The sequence below is a fragment of the Meleagris gallopavo genome, chromosome 6 (genome assembly GCF_905368555.1).
Source record: "Meleagris gallopavo chromosome 6, MGAL_WU_HG_1.1, whole genome shotgun sequence".
In the NCBI taxonomy this organism is placed as follows: Eukaryota; Metazoa; Chordata; class Aves; order Galliformes; family Phasianidae; genus Meleagris; species Meleagris gallopavo.
The window spans coordinates 15811330-15832867 of NC_139409.1; the positions used below are offsets into that span (position 1 = coordinate 15811330).

Genomic DNA, 21538 nt, shown 5'->3' on the forward strand with positions numbered 1-21538 from the left:
TTGGGATGGAACAGACCTTACAGCCCACCCCATTCCAAGCCCCTGCCAGAGGTATGGCTGCCATCCACTAGGGTGTCCCATCCAACCTGGCCATGAACACTTCCAGGGATGGGGCATTCACAGCTTGTCTGAGCAACCTGTTCCAGCCCCTCACCACCCCAAGAGAAGATTTTTCTCCCAACATCTAATCTAAATGGTCTATCTTTCAGTAAAAAATCTTTCAGTTTCCTTTTTGCCCTATCAGGCCACATACAAAGTTGACCTCTCTCCTCTTCATAACCTCTCTTTATGTTCTGGAAGGCTTCAGTGAGGTCTCCCTGCAGCCTTCTCTTTTCTAGGCTGAATAAGCCAGCTCCCTCAGCCATTTTTCACAGGAGAGGTGCTCCAGCCCTCTGATCATCTTCGTGGCCCTCTGATCACCTTCACAGCCTTCCTCTGGACCCACTCCAACAACTCTGTGTCTTTAACAGATCACATCACACTAGTTCCCGATCACAAGAGCTACACAGAAAGCAGTTTTTCAACCCCAATCCAGAAGAATCCGAGCCTGGCTATGTAATCCTCGACCTTGCTACTTTTAAGTATACAGGTAGGGGAAGACGTGCATGAAGCATACCTGAAAATGAGTACATGGGACCAAAATCAGTCCTTTCTTCCTAAATATTACCCTCCCATTCCTTCATGTGTCACACTGCATTCTATTAAATTCCTCAACCTTCAGGCATCCCACAGAAGCACAGAGGCTGCAAGTATCAACCTTTTGAGCAAGAAATCTGGATGGCCAATTCTTAGCTAGTCAGTCAGAACAACAGCAGCATCTTCTGCAACGTCATCACCAGTTATCACTAAAAAAATGAACTCCTCCACACAAAAGGCTGTTTTTAGCTGCTGTAGATGACAGAGGGAGTAAACGATCAGGGAATGTTTCCAGTCAGGCCAGGGAAGCCACGAGGAGGAGCTGCGGTGTAGCAGAAATGACAGGATGTCATCAACCCAAAGCACGGGCACTGGGGCAGCACTCACACACTGGGAAAGCACACTGTGGTGAGCTTCATGCCACTTCTGTCAACAATAACCACTCAGTTCTGCGTGGTTACGCACAGAAATTGTGTAAGCCTTCAAGAAGCAGACACCACCACCAGGCCGGACGGCAGCCTAGCACAGCCGCAGCACCACCATAAGCGCCTGGGCACGGCCACACCCACCGCCCGCCATCACAGCCCGCTCCCCAACGGCCTTAACGGTCGCAAGGTCTCGCGAGAGCGCCGCCTTTCCCTGCGCGGCGCCCGTGACGTCACGGGGCGGAGCACCGCTTTGAACTGGCGCGGGGCGCGGGGCCGCGGCGCGATATGGGCACGGTGGAGCCGCGGTCGGATGAGGGCGGCGCTGCCGGCCCGAGGCGTATCGAGGTGCCCCGGCCACCTTCTATCGAGGAGTTCACCATCGTGAAGCCTATCAGCCGCGGCGCCTTTGGGAAGGTGTACCTGGGCCGTAAGGCGGGCCGGCTGTACGCCGTGAAGGTGAGGGCGTGGGGCGGGGCCGCTGCAACTCTATCAGCTCTGGGCGCTGTGCGCATCCGGAGCGGGGATGGCGGGGGGCTGCGGCCGGGTTCGGAGGTGGCGTGAAAAGGCTGTGCGAGGCTGTCAGGTAAACACTGGCGTTCAAAGCTGTATGCGCTTATATGGCTTTGTTGTGAGCGCTGCCACCTCTGGAGCTTTGTGTAAGTCCTTGATCCTAACGCCACGCAGCTGAGGGGTTGTTTACTGCTGTAAAAGGTGCTGAATGTTTTTACAGTTGTGGCCGGGTAGCTGTGTGCCCAGCTTTCAAGTTGTGTTGTGTGTAGAGCAGGTAAATCAAACTGACTTCAGCATCACCAGAACACAGGTGCTGGAGGTTGGTGAGCTTCCATGAGTGTGCAGTGTGTGCTAACTGTCTGTCAGCTGTGCATGGCTGTGATCAAGTGAAAAGGGGTTTCCAATAATCCGTGATTTAGGATCTCCTTGTTACATAGAGTTCTGTTCCTAAAACTATTGTATATATAATATGTAACATGCATGCAAGTTTACATTATAGAGATGGGTGAAGTGCAACTGTGGGTTGTGTGCCTAGGAAAAGAATGTATATCTGCTGTTTTCTTTTCTCCTCCTTCTTCAGGTGATGAAAAAAGCAGACATGATCAATAAGAATATGGTTCACCAGGTCCAGGCAGAGAGGGATGCATTGGCTCTCAGCAAAAGTCCTTTTATTGTGCACTTATACTACTCGCTTCAGTCAGCCAATAATGTCTATCTGGTGAGTAACTGAGTGGCGGGGGTCTTCCATTACAGCGCTGAAAATGGAGTGTGAAACTTTATTAATGCCTGAAAATAGGGAAGTCTTTTCTGGTAGCTAACCTGTTTTAGAAAGATGTAGAATTTTTTGGGAAACAAAAGAAGAAATCATTCTGTTCAAACAGAGAAGAAGTGTTGTTGAACAGATTCTGAGGCTCACTAATGTGGAAGTCTGTTATTTGTTGCCTGCCCTCAAAATGCATTAAGGCCTGGGTGGTGAGAGGGTAAGTGGGTGGCAGAAAGAAGCACTGGTCAGTGTGGAGTTCTATGGAGCAGAGTTTGAGCATGGCTTTGTCACCTGCCTCTACATAGAAAGAGCATGGTTTCAGGTTGCCTGCTAAAGGCCTGGCACATCTGGTTTGCTGTAGGCACATAGAGTGTGCTGAAGTGCTGGGGCTGATCCATACTCTTACAGTACAGTTTGTGTATAAAAGGTATTCCTTTTTTGGGTTCTGTTAATCACTGCTCATCAAGTAGATGCCTGAATCATCTCTACATGCATTAATATGTTGTATGTTAATATCTTAATACTGATGAGGCTCCTTGACAAAAAGATATATATTTTTTTGCCATTGAAAAATGTTACATGCGTGTAATAATATGGTTTTATGTGTTTTTTTTAGTGTGCATTTTTTTTAACTGCTTTCACATATAAAGTGCTCTCACTCTATCCTATGTTTCTGTAAATTTACCATAATTTCATAAGGCTTGGGTCAGAATTTCATGTTGTACAAACACTTGCAAAATGAAATCATTTAGATACTTGTTTTTGAACAAATCAAAATGTCAGTGGTTGCTTTCAGGCCTTGAATTTCACAGAAGAGTGTAACAATTCATTTTTTATGATATACGAATTTTTGAAGGCTGACATGCTTAATATCCACTTTCATTTATTTTATACAAGTGAAAAGCATTGTGTGGGAAAACGAAGTAAGCTACCACAAGGAAGCTTCTGCAATCTTTTACTCTTTGAAATGATATTTTCTTCCATGTAAAAGCTTTTTGACTTACAAATTTGAAATGCATTTTAAGTTACCTTAAAATCTTTGAATGGCAGGTGATGGAGTACCTTATTGGTGGTGATGTCAAATCTCTTCTCCATATTTATGGATATTTTGATGAAGAAATGGCTGTCAAGTATATTTCTGAGGCAGCGCTGGCTCTTGACTATCTTCACAGACATGGGATAATCCACAGGTAAAACCTACTTTCCTATTATAAAAAATGACTTGGTAGCTTAGGGTCTTTTTTTTTTTTTTTTTTTAGCCTTCTTGGAATTTACATTTCATGAAACAAATTTATTTGCCTTAATCATGTACTTGCTATATGGCCTTTACTAAGGACCATAGGTGTTCACGATGCCTGTATGTTTTATTTATTAGGTAACATTATGTGTGCATCTTATGCCCAGACTTGTAGCATGCCACCTGTAGGTCAGTTCTTTGTAAAGTACGTATGAAAGGACAGCAATCCACTGCTCTTTGGGCAGTGTATGGGATTACTGGCTTGTGTTGTCTCTGGTGGGTTTCTGGCTGACATCACATACCTATCTTCTTTGTTAGCTAAGTACTGGTGTGCAGAACAGGCTGATTCTGCATCCAGACTGCTATTTTCTGTTCACTAAAGGGAAAACCATTTATTGATCATAAAGAAATCATGATTATTTTGGGAGAACTTCTGCAAAGCAGCTATAACTGGGTGGAGCACAGTTGGGTTTTTGCAGGCAAGAACTTAATTTCATTGGATTTTGTCTCCAGCTCCCCCACAAATACCAACAGCCATTCCATAGTAACAGCTACCCATTTGATAGTTTCCAGAAGCTCTTTTTGCATTTGTGTGCTGCAACAATGTTATGAAGCACCAAAAATAAAATATATCCATATAAGTTAGCAGAAAAACATACACTGCTTTCCTCTTCCCTTCCTCTCCCAGGAAGTGCTGTACGAACATGGCTGTTAAATGAGTGCAAGTTCCAGAATCCTCTGGATACTGTGAGCAGAGTAGCAGGACAATGAGATGTTCACTACTCTAATGAGTGTGTTCTCTGCTGCTCGTAGCAGCACTACAAAGAACACACATGAACTCTTTTTAGTTGAAGTTTGCTTATCATGCTTGTTCTCACGTCTAGCAGCTGCACATTAGTAAATTTTGTGGAGTAGTACTCAAGAGCACTTATTAAACCCTCCATATCATAGAATGTGCAAGTTGTGATGTGCGTGGTGATGTTACAAGGCTCAAGATGTCTGTACAGCATCTAGATTGGTCTGACTGTTTTGGTGTATTTCTCCAACTGGAATCTTCTGTTGTAGCGAGAGACCGTACTACTGACAATCAGCATTATTGCTTGTTGTTTTGGACTGTATGTTTCTATTCAGGTAGTTTCCATAATGTTGTCCAGTTATTTATCTTTTTGCTGACTGCAACTGTTCATGTCTTCAGGGATCTGAAGCCAGACAATATGCTCATTTCTAATCAGGGCCACATAAAGCTGACGGATTTTGGGCTTTCCAGAGTTACTCTGAATAGAGGTAAGAGTTACCCATGTCTTACTTCCTAGAATCATAGAATAGTTTGTGTTGGAAGGGAGCTTTAAGATCACCTGTTTCCAACTGCTCTGCTATAGGCAGGGACACCTCCCTCTAGACCTCTAGGTTACTCAAAGCCCCATCCAGCCCTATCCATGTTTTTTTGGACATGCCTCAGTATTTTTTGAATGCTTTACTTCCTTAGAACAGACAGCTTTCATTTAAATAAGCCCAAATACTGCACTAGTACCTGATTTCTATAAAGTACTGATTAAGTGCCTGCTAGCAAGGTAGCTGTTCTGTGCTCCGCACTTTCAATGCTTTCAAAGCATACATCTTTATTCTTTGGGGCAGGATGTGTGGAAAAATGAGTTATTTCTCTTAAAGGAAATGAATTTCAAAGTTTATTGTGAAATCTTGCAAGGGAATTTGAAGAGTAAATAAGTAATTATTTTTCTTATTGTGCCTCTGCTCATTTCTATTTTTCACTGCATGTTTTTCTGTCTTTGTGTATATTAATTTCCATCTTGAACTGGGACCTTCCCCACATAAATTGAAGGGTGCAAGAGCAGGGTGAAGATGTGAACTTAAGCCTAACAAAAGATAAATCTCTACTTTAGCATCTGAACATGCTGTTTTCAAGTAGCATAAAGGTATAGCTGAATAGTCACCCTGAACTTTACCTGCTTCCTTTTAAATGTGTTTGTAGACATTAACATGATAGATATCCTTACTACACCATCGATGGCAAAGCCAAAACATGACTACTCACGTACTCCAGGACAACTGTTGTCTCTTATCAGCTCTCTGGGTTTTGTAAGTAATTTCTACTGTTGTTTTTTTTTTTTAAGTACCTGGTTATTTTATTCTTCTTATCTTTAGTAGGAATTATAAGGCTATTCTTACACTCCTTCTGACAGCATTTCCAAATGACTGCCAATTCTGATTTAAGGAAAAAAAAAAAAGTTATGGTCTACCTCCAGTGCAAATTTAATAATGTGTGAAGTTACACTCCGTATCTCAGGTTCTTTGTTCAGGCTCTGTTAATTTCTGTGTATGCTTCTTCCTGCCTGGTAGTATACTCCTGTTGGAATGAAAATGCCAATCAATCCCAATTCAGGTGGAACATCTGATAGTCTGCATGAAGTGATTTCACCCTTACCTATGATTGAAAAGGAAAACACTCCTCTTTCAACTAAATTATTCAAAACAGGTGAGTATACAAAACCTTGTACTGAGTAATACGCTTCTCTGTACCATTGACCTTCTGTTTTATATATTTTTTGAATGTTATGAATAGCTTGAACCCACTGGATAAAAGTTGTTTACAGTCTTGCTGTTTATCATTATTCCAATACTTCAGCACTGACACTCTTTCAGCTAAATTCCTAATGTAGTGTTTGGATTTCTTTTGAGTGAATAACTACTGAATTTGAAATTACTCTTTAGGGTTTTACAGAAATAGTATCAGCTTTTATAGTCCCACTGAAAATGGTTAATATAGCAATATGTGCTTTCATTTAAATTGTCTGATTTTTCTAATCAGAAATGCAAAAGAAAGTAATTATGTTAGTATTAATAATGTTGCTTTTAAGCTCTTGGCAAGTGCCCACCTCAGGGAGAGGAAAAAAAAATGTTTATTTACTATGCAGAAAAGGATATGATAAATTGATATCACACAGCTTCCCATAACTTCCTTCAATGTGAAAGCTTGGCCTAATGTGAAGCCTGTTAATATAATATATGCTGCACGTATGGATCAACATTTGGATTTTTATTTTTGATTTATTACTTAAAAATATATGCATGTATACACATGCCTACATTTATCTGTCTAAATCTTTTTTCTCTCTCAAGGTCTGGATACTTCTCCATTAACTCCTGTTATGCCCATGAGGAATTTAACTCCTGCTCGGCTTCAGTCAAGGGAAAGGTTTGGTACCTCCACTGCCAGTAGTCAGTCTCATATGTATTTGTCCAGTATGGAATCAGAATGCTGCAGCAGCCCTAGGTGGGAGAAAGATGTAGAGGTCAGGACTGTTTCATTTTTCTACTATAAATTAAAATTAGCTTGCACTTCTGCATGCATGATTGCGGGTATCTTTATTTCCTTCTCCCAGTTATTTCAGATTTAGAGAGAGACCTTCTTACTGGACAAAGAACAGAGATTGTAATTGTTGTTGAACAGGAATTTTGAATCAGCCTAGTGGTATTTATTGTCATCCTCAGACAAATGGTAATTTTGTGAAACATGCAGAGAAAGCAAATGTCATTTACCTGCTGCAGAGCAGCAGAAGAAGGCAACGTTGGTTTGTCTCTGTTCTTTATAAGGTGTTCAGTGCCGAAGCTTTCTGGGAGCTGAACTTATCCCTGCAGTTCTGTTAGCTCAGTGTGCAGACTGAAGAATTTCTTCAGAAGTCAGAACTTGGAGAAGGAAAAAAAAACCCAAAAGCATAGAAAAGAATCCCATCAATGTTTCAGTCTGTTACCACTTGTAGTACTGAGGAGTTCTGTACCAACTGGTCCAGCCAGTGGTTAGTCATAGCTGGTATAAAATCCTTTCTTATTTTAGACTGTTAGTGAAATGTTGCTCTTCTGTTTGGTCACTTGCTGCAATTCTGACACAAGGCAAAGAATTATGCATTGTTTAAAACATTTTTTTTTTCTGTCCGTTTCTTAAGGCCTTGTTTCTGTGTTATCAAAACAAGAGCAGTGTTGCCTTTTCCTTTCATCTCTAGAGTAAAACGTTGCATAGAGAAGTCAGGATAGTATAGTAGGGTTCCTTGGTTTTGGTGGTGGTTGTGGTGTTTTTATTAACTGGAAACTTCTGTAGCTTCTTAACATAAAATTGTTGCAAGTAAAACAACTTTAACCACAATTTCTTCATCCTTACACTTCTAAAATTACCACTTTTTCTTCTGTATTATTGCAAACATTTTTCTTGTTAAAGTCTAATTATCAAAACTGCCCCCTAATTTACTTCTTGGATTTTTTTGAACATAGTATGTATTCCTTTTTATCACTACTGGTGATTTTAAAGAATAAGTAATGCTTGCAACTTGCAGTTTTCCACTGAAGTAGAAATAAGATGTTTTCAAGGACACATTTCTGTAATGCTGTAATTTTATTTTTCTCGATACTCAAAACATAATGTGCTCATTTGCAGCAAACTGAAGATGAGATATGTTCTACTACGGGCACAAGTAACAGCAGGCCTTCCAAAGGAGAATTACGAAATAGCAAAGATCCTAAAGTTCTTAAAAAAGAACTAGAGTCTGCTATTTCTCCCATCAGTAGCAATGATTCTGGTAGCAGGCAGAAGCTCGGAACCGAACGTTCTGAAATAACAGACACTCCAGTGACTACACTGGATATGAAGGGAGTAGTAAGAAAATGCCTCTCAGAAAACAAGATCTGGGAAGAAAAAGTCATTGTAAATAGAGAGATGACCAGTGAGATGTCAGAAACTGCCAGTTCCCAACAATCACCTTTGTTCCTGAAAGATCCAGTCAAGCCAATCAAAGAAGAAGAAAGTTTTGAAAAGCCAGGTGTAAAAAGAAGCTTTGAACTTGTTGATACGAGTCCTTGTCAGGAATTTAACTATGTTAAAAAAACAAATGCAGATTATAAACGTGGCTGTCGGATCTCAGAATTTTCAGCAAGCAAAAGTACGGGTTTGACAACTGAAATTCAATCCTTAATGCTTTGTGGTGAGACCTGCGAAAGCAAAGAAGATATGAGATGTATTGATAGGCAACAAACAGAAAAAACAGTTGTTCCAGTTGTAGCCAAAAATCTTTTGTGTGATCTGGATGCAGATCACGAAAAGGACAAAAGAGAGTACATGAACTCAAGTCTTTTGTGCGCCGATGATGAAAAACCTTTAGGAGCCCTGAGTGCAGATTCTGACCTTTCGTTTCCTGAAATGTCTGTTCCAGAAAGCCATTTAGAAAAGCAGCTCCTAGATTTGGACAAAGGTGTTAAAGACCTCTCCTTTGAGGAACCTAAAGCAGAAGACTTGCTAACAGCGTCACCCAACTGCCAAGATGCTTCACGAAACGGAGGGGAAGCAGATGTTGTTCAGAACTGCAGGATGCTATGTTGTGAGCAGGATAATCATCAAAAACACACTGAAGAAACTTACCCTGAAGCCGTATCATCTCCTTCTGAAAAGATTATGGAAACAGTTAATCTCTTCAGAAAAAATAATGTTGTTTTTCGAAGTTACAATAGTCCAATTAATATATCTAATGCATCAGATCCATGTAGCATGGCTTCTTTAGACGTAATGGATCTTTCACCTGCTTGTAGTGGCTCTTACCCAACAGCTATTACTCCATTACAGAAAGGAAGACCATACAGAGCCTATCAGGTATACAAGGGGACATGGGATCTGTGCGTTGGACGCTACTGACCTGAAATTTTTCTTTCAGGTGTTATTTAGGAAAACTTGGAGTAGCTTGAAGTAGTCTGTCAAGTGTAACTCTTGCTGGCAAGCTTTCACTTACTGAATTTGTGTGGCCAACACTTTCTGTAAGAGCTTAGGAGTAGATATATGTTCCCTGACTTGCCTATAGTTCAACTTGTTGTCTGCCTCCCTCTGAGAAATCCTTTGCTGTTACAGCAAGCTGGTGAAGAAAACCTGTGATATTTTCTCATCTCTCTTTCTCAGAGCAGTGTAGTGTGTCCTATGAGCTATTCTAGCTTTTCTAATGTAATGAGATGTCTTTGACTTTCTTGTTGCACATCAACCAAGGCAGTCAGGAAATGCTGTTATAGCAAATAGTAATTGCTATTGTGCTTGCTGCTTTTTTCATCATAGGAAAATGGATTTACTGTCAAGTAACAATTAGAAGCATATTATTAAAGACTTATGCAAACAGTAACACCTGGTATGGATGATAACACTTTTCTTTTGACTGTTAATCCAATTGATTGTAAATAAAAATCTTAATGTTTTACAGTCAGTTAGAGCCTCGGAAATGTGGGAAAAGTAAACATATGTCAGTTTGCATTTCCTGATCTATTTTGGTACAGCTTTACAGATCTTTTCTAATTCCTTAAGCAGTTGGGAGTATTTAAAGACTCCTGACAGAGCTACAAAGCCATTTGTTGGCATTGTGTTGAATGAAGTGGTGTACCAAAAGCAGACATTCCGAATGGTGTTTTGGGGAAGGACTCTCTTCCTTCTGATGTCTGGATTGCTTGCTTCTGTTTCAGCATAAGACTGTTAATTTACTATGGAACTTGTGTTCAGATGAAATATTCAGTGTACTGTGTGCTTCATTTGAGAAATAAATGACTGGTGTTATATTTCTGTAGCTTGCATAGCAAAATTTCTTTTAAACTTGTGTTACTTTCTGTAACTTCATTGCTAAATGATTACTACTAAAACAGAAAGAAGGTAGATTTTGTAGCCCAACCATATGTTAAAGTTATAATTAATTGATCTCTATTGTATTGAAAACAAAGCTGGGAACAAAACTATACCAGATAGATTAGAATCAAGAGGATATTGAAAAGTGTAGAATAAGAGTCTCTGTAAAAATACTTCAGTGATCTCTCTAGACCTTAACTGGAAATCTTTCACCACAGTCAGCATTACAGGCTCACAAGGAAACCCCACAGATGTGTATTTCCTTCAAATTACATCCCAAATGACTTTCACTAGGTTTGTGTAGCTGTAAGTAGCCACCAAGTCTAACCTGAGGAGAACTTCATCTGCAAGCATTGTGTGTCACATAGTGTGTGGGTTAAAGAATGAATGACTAATTCAGCATGTTTTGAGTACAAATGGTATGTAATAAATTGTGTTATTTTAGGTATTTGAGATGCTTGTTTTTCATTAGCTAGTGTAAAGAACTGTGGGGTAAAATTGGAGGTTTTGACTATGTATTTGGTAATTTTTTTTTTTCAGATTAAAATTTAAGAGGAGTTTAATTTTGAAACATTATTTTGATTTGACACTGGAAAAGAACTTGGAGTTGAGAAGTTTGGTTTGACTCAATTGTTTTTTTTGTTGCTTACTTGAAGACACCTTGTCAGGGGGATGCTGGCACGCCATACAGGACCCCAAAGAGTGTAAGAAGAGGAGCTGCTCCAATGGAAGGAGAACGCATCCTGGGGACTCCAGACTATTTGGCACCTGAGCTGCTTTTGACAAAGCCTCATGGTAAGACGAACTATGGAGTTTGTAAATGCTTAGAAATAGAGATAAGTTACCTTTTAAATGTGCTTAGAGCCCTGAGCTCCTCAAGTAGGGCAGAAATTCTTTTTGGCTTCTGCCTGCACTCATGGCTGCTTGCCTTAGCAGCTCCCTCCATTTACTTTTTCACAAGGCTTAGGCTCTCTGGTGTAGTCTCACTTGTTAACCTAATGCACTGGGAACAGTGCTTAGGCAGCCCGAGACTTTCCTGTTGCTTGGGAATCACAAATTGCTCGTTGTAAGTATCCATAAGGATTCATTAAAAAAAAAATAAAATCAATAGGAAAGGATCGAGCTTACAGTTCTCAGTGTATTCCACATCTGTTGATACTGAAGTGTTGCATGCAGGAAGATAAGTTTATAAAGCTGCATTAAAACTAGTTATTCTTGAACTGAGTGACTTGAATTGATATTTCTCACAGGATCCTTAATAAAACTGGACAGTAACCATCAAATACTTATTGAGAATACTATAATAAAATGAAACAACACAACATTAAAGCATATAAACTTCTTTGACTCTAATCCTGAGCTCTGCTGACATCAACAAAAAGTCCAACGTTTTCCTGTTAATTTTCATTAACAGGTCATTAACAACAAAAGTCAGTGTACCCCTTGTTTTTTGAAATAACATGTAACTATAAATACAACTTTTAGGTTTTTATAAGTTTACTTTATATAGTATATAGTCTTAGGGGGATTGTACTGATGCTACTATTAAATATCCATTGAGGAAATAGTACAGACTAGTCTGTAGAACTATAAAGTTCTTTGGTATGCAGTTAACTACATGGAAAAAGTTTAACAGATGTAACAAATTTGAGTGTAACTGGACTGAAATTACTAAAACTACGTGGTTGTTCTCACTTCTCTTGAAGAGTCATGGTTATTTGGCTGATATTAAAATTGGGTAGTGGTACTCCAACCAAATTTTGCTGTGCTTCAAGATGACTTCCATGCAATTATTGAGGGATTTCAGGCCTTCACTAATAACTTGCAAAGGATCTGGATTTTCTGTCAGTAAACTGAAAAGCTCCCTTTACCTTCATTGAAACCAGGGTTTGCTGGCTTCAAAACTCAACTTTCTTTCTCTAAATATTTCTGGTGGCATTAAATTACTTGTAATGCTGCTGTGACCTTAAAGTAGTTCTGTAGCACCGCTATAGTTCTATTTGTAGCTTAGGCTTTAACAGCACCATTTTATTTTTACTGTTGAGTTGCCAGATTTTAAGATATCTTGTATTCCTGTGCTTTCAGAGTTACATTTGGTATCTGTTGATGTTTATATTTGTTAAGGGGTTTTGCAGTAGTTGTAATGTTTTCTTGCTTCGTTGTCTCTTCACATACAGGGACTCTGATCTCTGGTGAGTTTGCTGTGTAGTGCATAGAAAAGAGTGCTCAGCATAACTGCAAGCAGTCAAAGTATAATTAGATCACAACTCATGAGAACTCTTGGGTGAGCAGAGTCTATATAGAAAGAGATGTGCAACGTCTATTCTACATAATAATGTGGTGCTTCCACAAAAGGTTCAGGAAACACCAGTATTGATGAGGCTATCAGACTTTGGAGTAATAGAATCACAGAATGGCTTGGGTTGGAAGGGACCTCAAAGATCATCTAGTGCTGTAGTTCCAACTCCCTTGCCATGGGCAGAGTTGTCCACCACTAGATCAGGATGCCCAGGGTCTCACCAACCTGGCTTTGAATGCCTCCAGGGCTGGGGCATCCACAACTTCTCTGGGCAGCCTGTACCAGGACTTCATCACCCTTTTGGTGAAAGAGTTCCCCTTGACATCTAGTTTACATCTCCTCTCTTAGTATAAAACTGTTTCCTTTTGTCCTGTCACTATCTACCTGTGTAAAAAGTCCATTTCCCTCCAGTTTATAAGTTCCCTTTAAGTATTAAGTAAGCGAAGGCTCTGGAGCACTTCTCCAGGTGGAATGAACCCAACGTGTCTTCATAGGAGAGGTGCTGCAGCCCTCTGAGCATCCTTGGGACCCTCTTCTGGACCCACTCCAGCATCTTCACATCTTCAGTGTGCTTGGGGCAGATCTGGATGCAGTATTCTAGGTGGGGCTGCAGGAGAGGGCAGAGTGGAGAGGGACAGTGACCTCCCTTGCCCTGCTTTTGATGTGCCCCAAGATGCTGTTGGTGTTCTTAAAAGCCATATGTAGTAGGAAATAATGCAGATGCTTTTTTCTTCACTGGTTCATTTCTACTTCACGCAATCAGTCTGAATCAGTTTGTGTATGTGAAGAGGAGTCAGATGTTTAAGGCTGGGTATTTCTGCTTTGGTCTCCAAGTATTGATAGACCTGACTTGGTCAGGATGTGGTTGGAGTTAACTTCAGTTAAACTTGAGGTGGGAAGGCTTTAAAATGGCTGCTGAGCCCTGTGTTCCTGCTTTGTTCAGAGTTGTGATCTAATTAGATTTTGACTAAAGCTGGGAGTACTTGACTTGAACATCCAAATATTTGTAACAATGATGGATGTGATTTCACTGCTCTGATATGCTTAGCTTGGTGGGGCACTCTTACTGCTGTTAAAAGTTGCTGTAGGTGCATTATACTAGCTATACAGCTTGCAGCTTTTCTGAATTTGATTAAATAGTGCTTTTGAAATGGCTGGGAACACTTTTATTTTTTAATACTAAAAAACCCTTAAAAATTACCCTTTAATTTTGTTTCAAAATTTTTTTTTGCAGCATGTGGCATCTGTTCTTTATTTGGTGGCATAGGCATAGCTTAAAGACGAAGAAAGTTTAGAATGCATGCAGTGGTGTTTGAGACTGCTTTGCTTGCTTGTTTTTAAGTGGTTTAATGTTGGAAAAGTTGGAAAGGTGATGGAACAGCTTGTGCTGGATACCATCTTCAGACAACTGGGAGAAAAGGAGGTTATCAGGAGTAGTCAGCATGGGTTCACCAAGGGCAGGTCGTGCTCTACCAACCTGGTGGCCTTCTATGATGCTGTCACATGCTGGGTGGATGGGGGAAGAGTGGTAGATGTAGTCTACCTTGATTTTAGAAAGGCATTTGATACTGTCTCCCACGACATCCTTATAACAAAGCTGAGGAAGTGTGGGATAGATGAGTGGACAGTGAGGTGGGTTGAGAACTGGCTGACTGGCAGAGCGCAGAGGGTCGTCGTTGGTGGTGCAGAGTCTGGCTGGAGACCTGTAACCAGTGGTGTCCCCCAGGGGTCTGTGCTGGGTCCGGTCTTGTTCAACATCTTCATCAATGACCTTGATGAGGGGATAGTGGCCACCCTCAGCAAGTTTGCTGATGATACGAAGTTGGGAGGATTGGCTGACATGCCTGAAGGCTGTGCTGCCATTCAGCGAGACCTGGACAGGCTGGAGAGCTGGGCAGTAAGAAACCGAATGAGGTTCAACAAAAGCAAGCGTAGGGTCTTACACCTAGGGAGGAATAATTGCAGGCACCAATACAGGCTGGGGGATGAGCTGCTGGAGAGGAGCTCTGCAGAGAGGGACCTGGGCGTCCTGGTGGACGACAGGTTGGCCATGAGCCAGCAGTGTGCCCTCGTGGCCAAAAAGGCCAATGGCATGCTGGGGTGCATTAAGAAGAGCGTGTCCAGCAGGTCGAGGGAGGTGATCCCCCCCCTCTACTCTGCCCTGGTAAGGCCTCATCTGGAGTACTGTGTCCAGTTCTGGGCTCCCCAGTACGAAAAAGACAGGGATCTCTTGGAGAGAGTCCAGCGGAGGGCCACAAAGATGGTGAAGGGCCTGGAGCATCTCCCCTGTGAAGAAAGGCTAAGTGAACTGGGTCTGTTTAGCCTTGAGAAAAGACGACTGAGAGGGGACCTGATCCAGGTTTACAAATATCTGAGGAGTGGCGGCCATAGTGGTGAGGCCAGTCTCTTTTCAGTGGTACGTGGAGACAGGACGAGGGGAAACGGACATAAGCTGCAGCACAGGAAGTTTCGCACGAATGTGCGTAAGAACTTCTTCACGGTGAGGGTGACGGAGCACTGGAACAGGCTGCCCAGGGAGGTTGTGGAGTCTCCTTCTCTGGAGATATTCAAGTCTCGCCTGGATGCCTACCTGTGCGACCTGATGAAGGGAACCTGCTTTGGCAGGGGGGTTGGTCTCGATGATCTCTAGAGGTCCCTTCCAACCCCTACAATTCTGTGATTCTGTAATAAGATTTTGCAAAATCCAAAACTTGGGAAAATGAAAATAGCAAAGTTGTGAGGGCTTCAATGTAGTTAACAGCACTAATCAGCTTCAATGTCATGGAAAGTAATTCCAGTTTCTCACATGCTGGATGTTCTCTGCAAGTTCTTGAGTATTTTTGGCATAAATTTAGGTAAATGAAGTTGTAAGTGTGAATTCTTTGGGTATTCTCAAAGACCTGAGGGAGAGAAAGATACAGGATGGCAAGATGGAGTATTTGTCCAGATAGTAGAGAATGTGTTAAGGACAGTCATTTCCTGTCAAAAAGAGAAACAAACCCTTGGAGAATTCAGATCCTGGATTCTTTGTGAGAGGAGCTGATAACTGAAATAGCTCCCTTCTTTTGTCAGTAGAAGATAAAAGAATTATTGTCTGGTAAGGAAGTAAGGAACAAGATGACTTAGAAAAAGCCCTTTAATATTTTTTGTCTTCTGTGTGATTGTCAGGCACAACATATTTGCCTTTCGTTTCCAAGAAGTTTTAATCCTGCAAAACACTTTCAAATTGCTTTCTCATATGTTTGCAAATACACTGAAATACTATTTTTAATAATAATGGTCTGGGTTTCTTACTCAGGTTCTGCTGTGGACTGGTGGGCTCTTGGAGTTTGCCTGTTTGAGTTTCTAACTGGAATTCCCCCTTTTAATGATGAAACACCAGCACAAGTCTTCCAGAATATTTTGAAAAGAGGTAATTGTTTCAGTAATAAAGGAAAATGTGAGGTTCTTTCCCAAAGCTGGCTGTATGGTTTGATTTATTGACTTATCTGCATCACTGTCTATAGATATTCCCTGGCCAGAGGGTGAAGAAAAGCTGTCTGACAATGCCCAAAATGCAATAGATATTCTTCTAACCTTTGACAGTGCTAAGAGAGCTGGACTGAAGGGTTGGTATTAAACTTTTTTTGCATTCATTACAACCGAAGTGATATTGATCTCCTCCTCTTGAAACTCAGGCATTGTGATTTATTAATCTACTTATGGTCTATATAGTGCTGGGACATCTGGCATGGTGGGGGTCTTTTCTGTTTCCTTGGGGGTTTTGCCCTTCTGAATGAGGAGAGTTCTGGTGGAAGTTGTTTTTCTATTAATTTTTTTTGCTTTAATGTTGTTTTGTTATGAATATTCAGTGTTTAACATCTGACATACTCAAGTTCACTGTTACTGAGTGCTGTAACAGGTAATCAGGGGACCTAGACAGAAGTGATTTATAGGCTTTTAATCAAGGTTTCTGTAGTTTGTGAAGGAAACTTCTCTCCCAAGGTAATTCCAAGGAGTTTTTTCATAAGAATCAGCCTGTCTTTGCTGAATGTATAAGGAATATCTGTAGGAGTTACCTACAATATACACTTTACAAAGTCTATCTTTTTTTTTTTTCTCCTTTATGGGGTCTTAAAGAGTTCCTACTATAGCAGGTCTATATTTCATATAAATTTGATAATAAAGAAGGAAACCTATGAGGTAAGATGTTTTAGAAAGGTGAAGAAATCTTGGAGAATTGCTTAAGGAACTGCTGGGAAGGAATTACAGAAATGGTTACCCTGAGAGTAAAGTTAGAAGCTCAAAGCCAGTTCAAATCGGAGAAGGCACAGATTTGTAATTGAAAATCATAATAACAAGAGGGACTTCTGACTTCTAATGACTCTCAAAAAGCATCCAGTGTTTTACTTAACACACTATAGTCTTTTATCCTAGATAATAGGGTGAAATCTAATTGCCTGTAAAGCATATAAACATAAACTTAGATGTGATAATAGTTTATTTCCTTCTGAAGTTCTTGAAAATTCCTTCTTTGTCAGGACCTACAACATGATACGAGTTTTTTCTTTCCTGTAGAAGATGACACATTTTGCTCATCTTTTCATTTGAAGTCAGCCAAGTACATGGGAACTCTGAGCAGAGCTACATACAGTTCTGGTATAGTGGATACATACAGTGTCCTGCTGCACATGTAGTAGTTGAAGTGATTAGGAGGAGTTGGAAGACAAACTGCCTTTCATTTTGTCTAAAATAAATATTGTGCTATGTTATTTGATCAGGCAATGTAGGAACAATAAGCAAGTGTTAATGTTTTACCTCAAGGCTTTTAGTGTTAGGCAGTTTGCATTTACATTTGTGGTCAGTGCCTTGGACAAACTTCTGTTTCCTTCTAAATATGACTCTTGCCTGTCCTGGTTTTGTTTTTTTTTTCCTGTTAGCTTTTAATGTGTGTGATACAGGAGATTGTAGAACACAGGTTTGTGATCCCATCCAGCTAAAAAGGTGCCTTGGATTGATTCAAAGCAATAAAGCCACTTCCATCAGGGGTTGGTGTTCCTGGGTTATCTATCTTTATTTGCCTTGTGCTAAAGAGAGACTGAGCAGGTAGGTTCTGGAGGCCTGTAGCTTGGTTTCCCCTGGCTGGGGAAGAGGAATTTAGTGGTCTGTGGTAACTTGGCTGTATAGGTGACTTGAACTCTTGTAGAAACTTATATCCAAGTGATGGGAAGAAGGTGATCTGGGGGCTGTATGAAGCAGAAAGCTATTCTATGAGCTAGTGTAAGACAGGTGGTCTAGGGCAGTGTAGGATTTTGGCATATCTGGTAACTGAGACTGAAGCAATGCTTTGTTTTTTCCCCCCCAGGGAGCCTCTGACTTGCTGTGTGTCTTGTGTGGAATGATTCCTCCAGCTAGGGGCAGAAAGCTTGCATGGCACTAGCTCAATCCCACTGATGATGAGTGTAATCAAAACAATTGCAATTTGCCTTTTTGTGAATTAAAAAATACATATGAACGGAAGGAAACTTTTAATGCTTATGTAATAATGCTTATATTATAAATTTCTGTTGCAGAACTGAAGCATCACCCCCTCTTTGATGGTGTAGACTGGGATAATCTACAGAATCAGCCTATGCCTTTCATACCACAGCCAGATGATGAAACTGATACCTCTTACTTTGAAGCAAGGAATAATGCGCAGCACCTGACTGTGTCTGGATTTAGCCTATAGCATCAAGATGAACTCTCCATGTTTTTTTGCACAGCTGCAGGTTGTTCTACAACACTAATAAGATTCTTTGCCAGATTTAACATGTTTTAAGTTCCCAGTCTGCTTTTATTATTGCATCCTTTACTGTGAGGTGAAACTACTGTATGAAATTTAGCTGCGTTCATGCTACTCTTATTTCACGTACTGCACCTTACTGGAGCCAGTGTGTTGTATTTCTTAAAGGAGGTAACACTTGCCATGGCAAAAAATAAAAGCAAAAAAAAACAGGTCTTAGTATCAATGAGCAAATTGAGCTAGGATGTTGGAAGTTAGTTATTTTATAGTTAAACATAATAGGGAAAGGGTGAAAGTCCATGCTCGCTGTACATAGAGGTGGTTCAGTGTACTGATTGTCTTGTTTCAGAATAATCCTTTCTGACCATTGTGCAAAACTGATGTTTCCATTCACAGTGGAAAACAGAAATCTTAATGCAGCATTAAAACAATGTAATGCTGTTCATCTTAAGGTTTAAGACAGTGGTTTCCCAAATTAACTCGGCTGTGTATGGCCTGTTAATGTAGGAAAGATTGACCGTAATTCTGGTAGACCATTGGTGCAGGGATGTATACTTGGATCAGTTCTGCTAGACATGTGGTGTTTGAATTGTTGCATTGGAAGCACTCACAGTGTGAGGAGACCAACCAGGTGCCTGCATCATAGTGGTTACTGCTTCTAAATAGAAAATGTTGGGTGTTTGTGCTCAGCCATGTCGGATTTCAACGGTAAAACTTTCAGTGGTAGAAAGTAGAATACACCTGAGTGCTGGCTAATGCAGGAGGTATTATATGCACTGAAACTGCTATGTACTAAAAACTACAATGTATTGCAAAGAAACAGTTGTTTTGTAAATTCACAGCCAGATTTTAGAGTTTGGAATTTGTTACAAATGTAATTCAGTATTACGTGTTCTAATTATGGGGAAAGTATATTTAAATGTATTTTAAAACTGCAAGACAGCTTGCATTTGCTAGATCTTAAAGGTTTACTTGTGGGTAATTGTTTAAATTATCTTTTTTAGTATTTTTTTCTTGCATAGCTATGATATCCTCAGCCAACTTGCTGCAGATTTTTATTTCAGGTTTGTGCTGAGCTAAATGTCACTTGTGCTAGACAGTGGCGCCAGCTAGTGGCCATATCCTGAAGCTGAGCACTTTGCTGATGGGTCATGCTAAGGAACTAAGCTGTCCCTTCACTGCCCTGCTCCCATGTCCCAGGCATGAGTCTTAGCAATGCAGTTCTGAGAGAACACTTTGCTAAGCCTTGTGCTTTCCTTCCAGGTAGCTTAGAAAAGGTATGCTAGGAGGAAGGAAGGTTCTGAAAGGACAGAAGGGCTGATTCTTACTAACTCAGAACATCTGTCCCTGTTAGAGCTGGTACATTTCATAGTGGAATAGAATCTTGGGAAGCTGCAAGATACGCAGTGACTCTCATTCTGTTTGCCACAGACTTCAGTTTCTGAAGACTTCTAAACTGTTGATTGTTATGGAAAGCAATGTTACATGAGCAGTGTGCAAGGAATTAAATGTGATGTTATTGAATTCAGTTCCATAGACAACATTATTTGAGCATGATCAGAAGTTCTTTACCATACTAATTCAATAAAAATGCAAATTTTTACTCTGTGCACTTTGGAAAATAGAAATTAAAACAAAAAACACTCACTATACAATTCTTTTTTCTTTTTTTGCACTCTTGTTTAAGAGAACTGATCTTACAAGAATGAATATCAGTTTCATGCTAAGAAAGCTATTCTATAAAAGTGTGTTCAGAAATGATGCAAATAAAACACTGCAGCTGTTGTGTACAGTACCTTATAAATTGTTATGAAGTGCTCCCTATCATGAGGGGGGTTGTGGGGGGGGTGGATAGTTACAGTTGTTGCCATCTTGAAGATAAACAGCTTCTAACTCCTTGAAATCATTCTCAGTCAGCTGCCAGAGCCATGGGAGTTGCTAAGCTTTTCCAAACCAATTGCAAGGAGCTGCAGAACTACCCAAGGTTCAGCTGACTTTGAGGTAATGCAAAGCTTTTGCAATTACAGAGAGTGAAAGAGGCTGGTACAGGCAGCTGCCAGGCATGAAGAGTTGTATTAACTTACTATGGTTCTTGTAATGGGTTATATAATGCAGCACAAAACCTACAGATGCTGTAGAACCATAAATCTGCTGACAAATCAATGTCTTCAATGCAAACCATTGTCCCTGCACTACGTGTACTGTATGTAACTGTTAAAACTCTGCACAGTTAGCACTGTGGATAAGTAACAGCCCATTCTCTTTGGTACCTCGTATTTATCCTGATCTTGGCAGAGTTGACAATGACTGTTTTGTGCGTGGGTTTTTTGTTTAAAGCTATGAATCCTGGCTGCATTCTTCAACATGAATCATCTCCCAGAGATACCTTATTACCCTGCATACCACTGCTTTTCCCTAGTTACTTTTTGACTGGAAATACTACAGGCAAAAATACAAAATGTTATGATCAAACGTGGGAGCTGAAAGTGATTTAAAGCTTCCTCCCCATTAGTAATTGACTACAACTATTTGCATAAACTGGCAAAGATGTTGGTCCCTTGCAGCTGGAGCATTTGACCAGGTGTTGGGAAAAGGCCTGTGTATTTGTGTTGTGGTGTGTTTTTTGTTTTTGTTTTTAATACACAAGGGCGCTCCTTAATGGTTCCTCTGCTACCAGAAGGGCAATAGCATGAAGGCAGAAATACAACTTTGCACTGTATTGTGTGCTACTGTCTGGGAAAGACAGCACAACTCTTCTCTTGTGCCCTGAGCTGAGTACCTCATTGCAGTTGGAGCATCTTCCCTGTTGTTTCATCCACTGTAAAACTGTTCTCTGAGATGCAGGTGGATTCACTGCTTCGAAAGTGCCATGGATGCTTCCAGTGGCACACAAACCTGTGATGACTGCAAGAGCCTTGTGAGGAGAGCCGCAGATAGAAGAGGGGCTGCCGGTTCTCAGCAGCACTGTTCTCCTTACACTGCCTTCAAGTTAGCACTGTCTTTGTACTCTGGCAAGTGACAGCAATTTTCCTTCAGGGTGAGATAGCAGCTAACTGGAAATTAGAGTCCTACCTGTCTCTGGTCTCGGGGACTTTGAGGCCCCGTCAAGAGGCACCAGTAAGCAGCTGTAGAAGCTGTGCTGCTTTGTATTACAACCTTTAAGTTGAGGCTGCTTCAGCCCACGAGTTCTGTACAGTCACCACACCCACCATGCTGCATTTACTTAACATGAAGAAAGTGCAA

At 40.7% G+C, this 21538-nt stretch overlaps 1 protein-coding gene across 3 annotated transcripts; it reads left to right on the top strand.

Moving 5' to 3' along the window:
- The first annotated feature begins 1261 nt into the window (after positions 1-1261).
- MASTL (microtubule associated serine/threonine kinase like) lies at positions 1262-20099 on the top strand. Of its 3 annotated transcripts, none has more exons than XM_085227203.1 (12): positions 1263-1520; positions 2155-2292; positions 3388-3527; positions 4770-4858; positions 5565-5671; positions 5933-6068; positions 6713-6885; positions 8022-9227; positions 10889-11027; positions 15830-15943; positions 16038-16139; positions 18084-20099. In XM_085227203.1, the coding sequence occupies exons 1-12, from the start codon at positions 1350-1352 to the stop codon at positions 18239-18241; spliced, it is 2673 nt and encodes an 890-aa protein (XP_085083329.1). In that variant the 5' UTR covers positions 1263-1349; the 3' UTR covers positions 18242-20099. The 3 variants fall into 3 exon arrangements, with proteins under 3 accessions (XP_085083330.1, XP_085083329.1, XP_085083331.1); XM_085227205.1 differs by having other exon boundaries at positions 1515-1647; XM_085227204.1 differs by lacking the exon at positions 16038-16139 and having other exon boundaries at positions 1262-1520.
- Positions 20100-21538: the final 1439 nt, after the last annotated feature.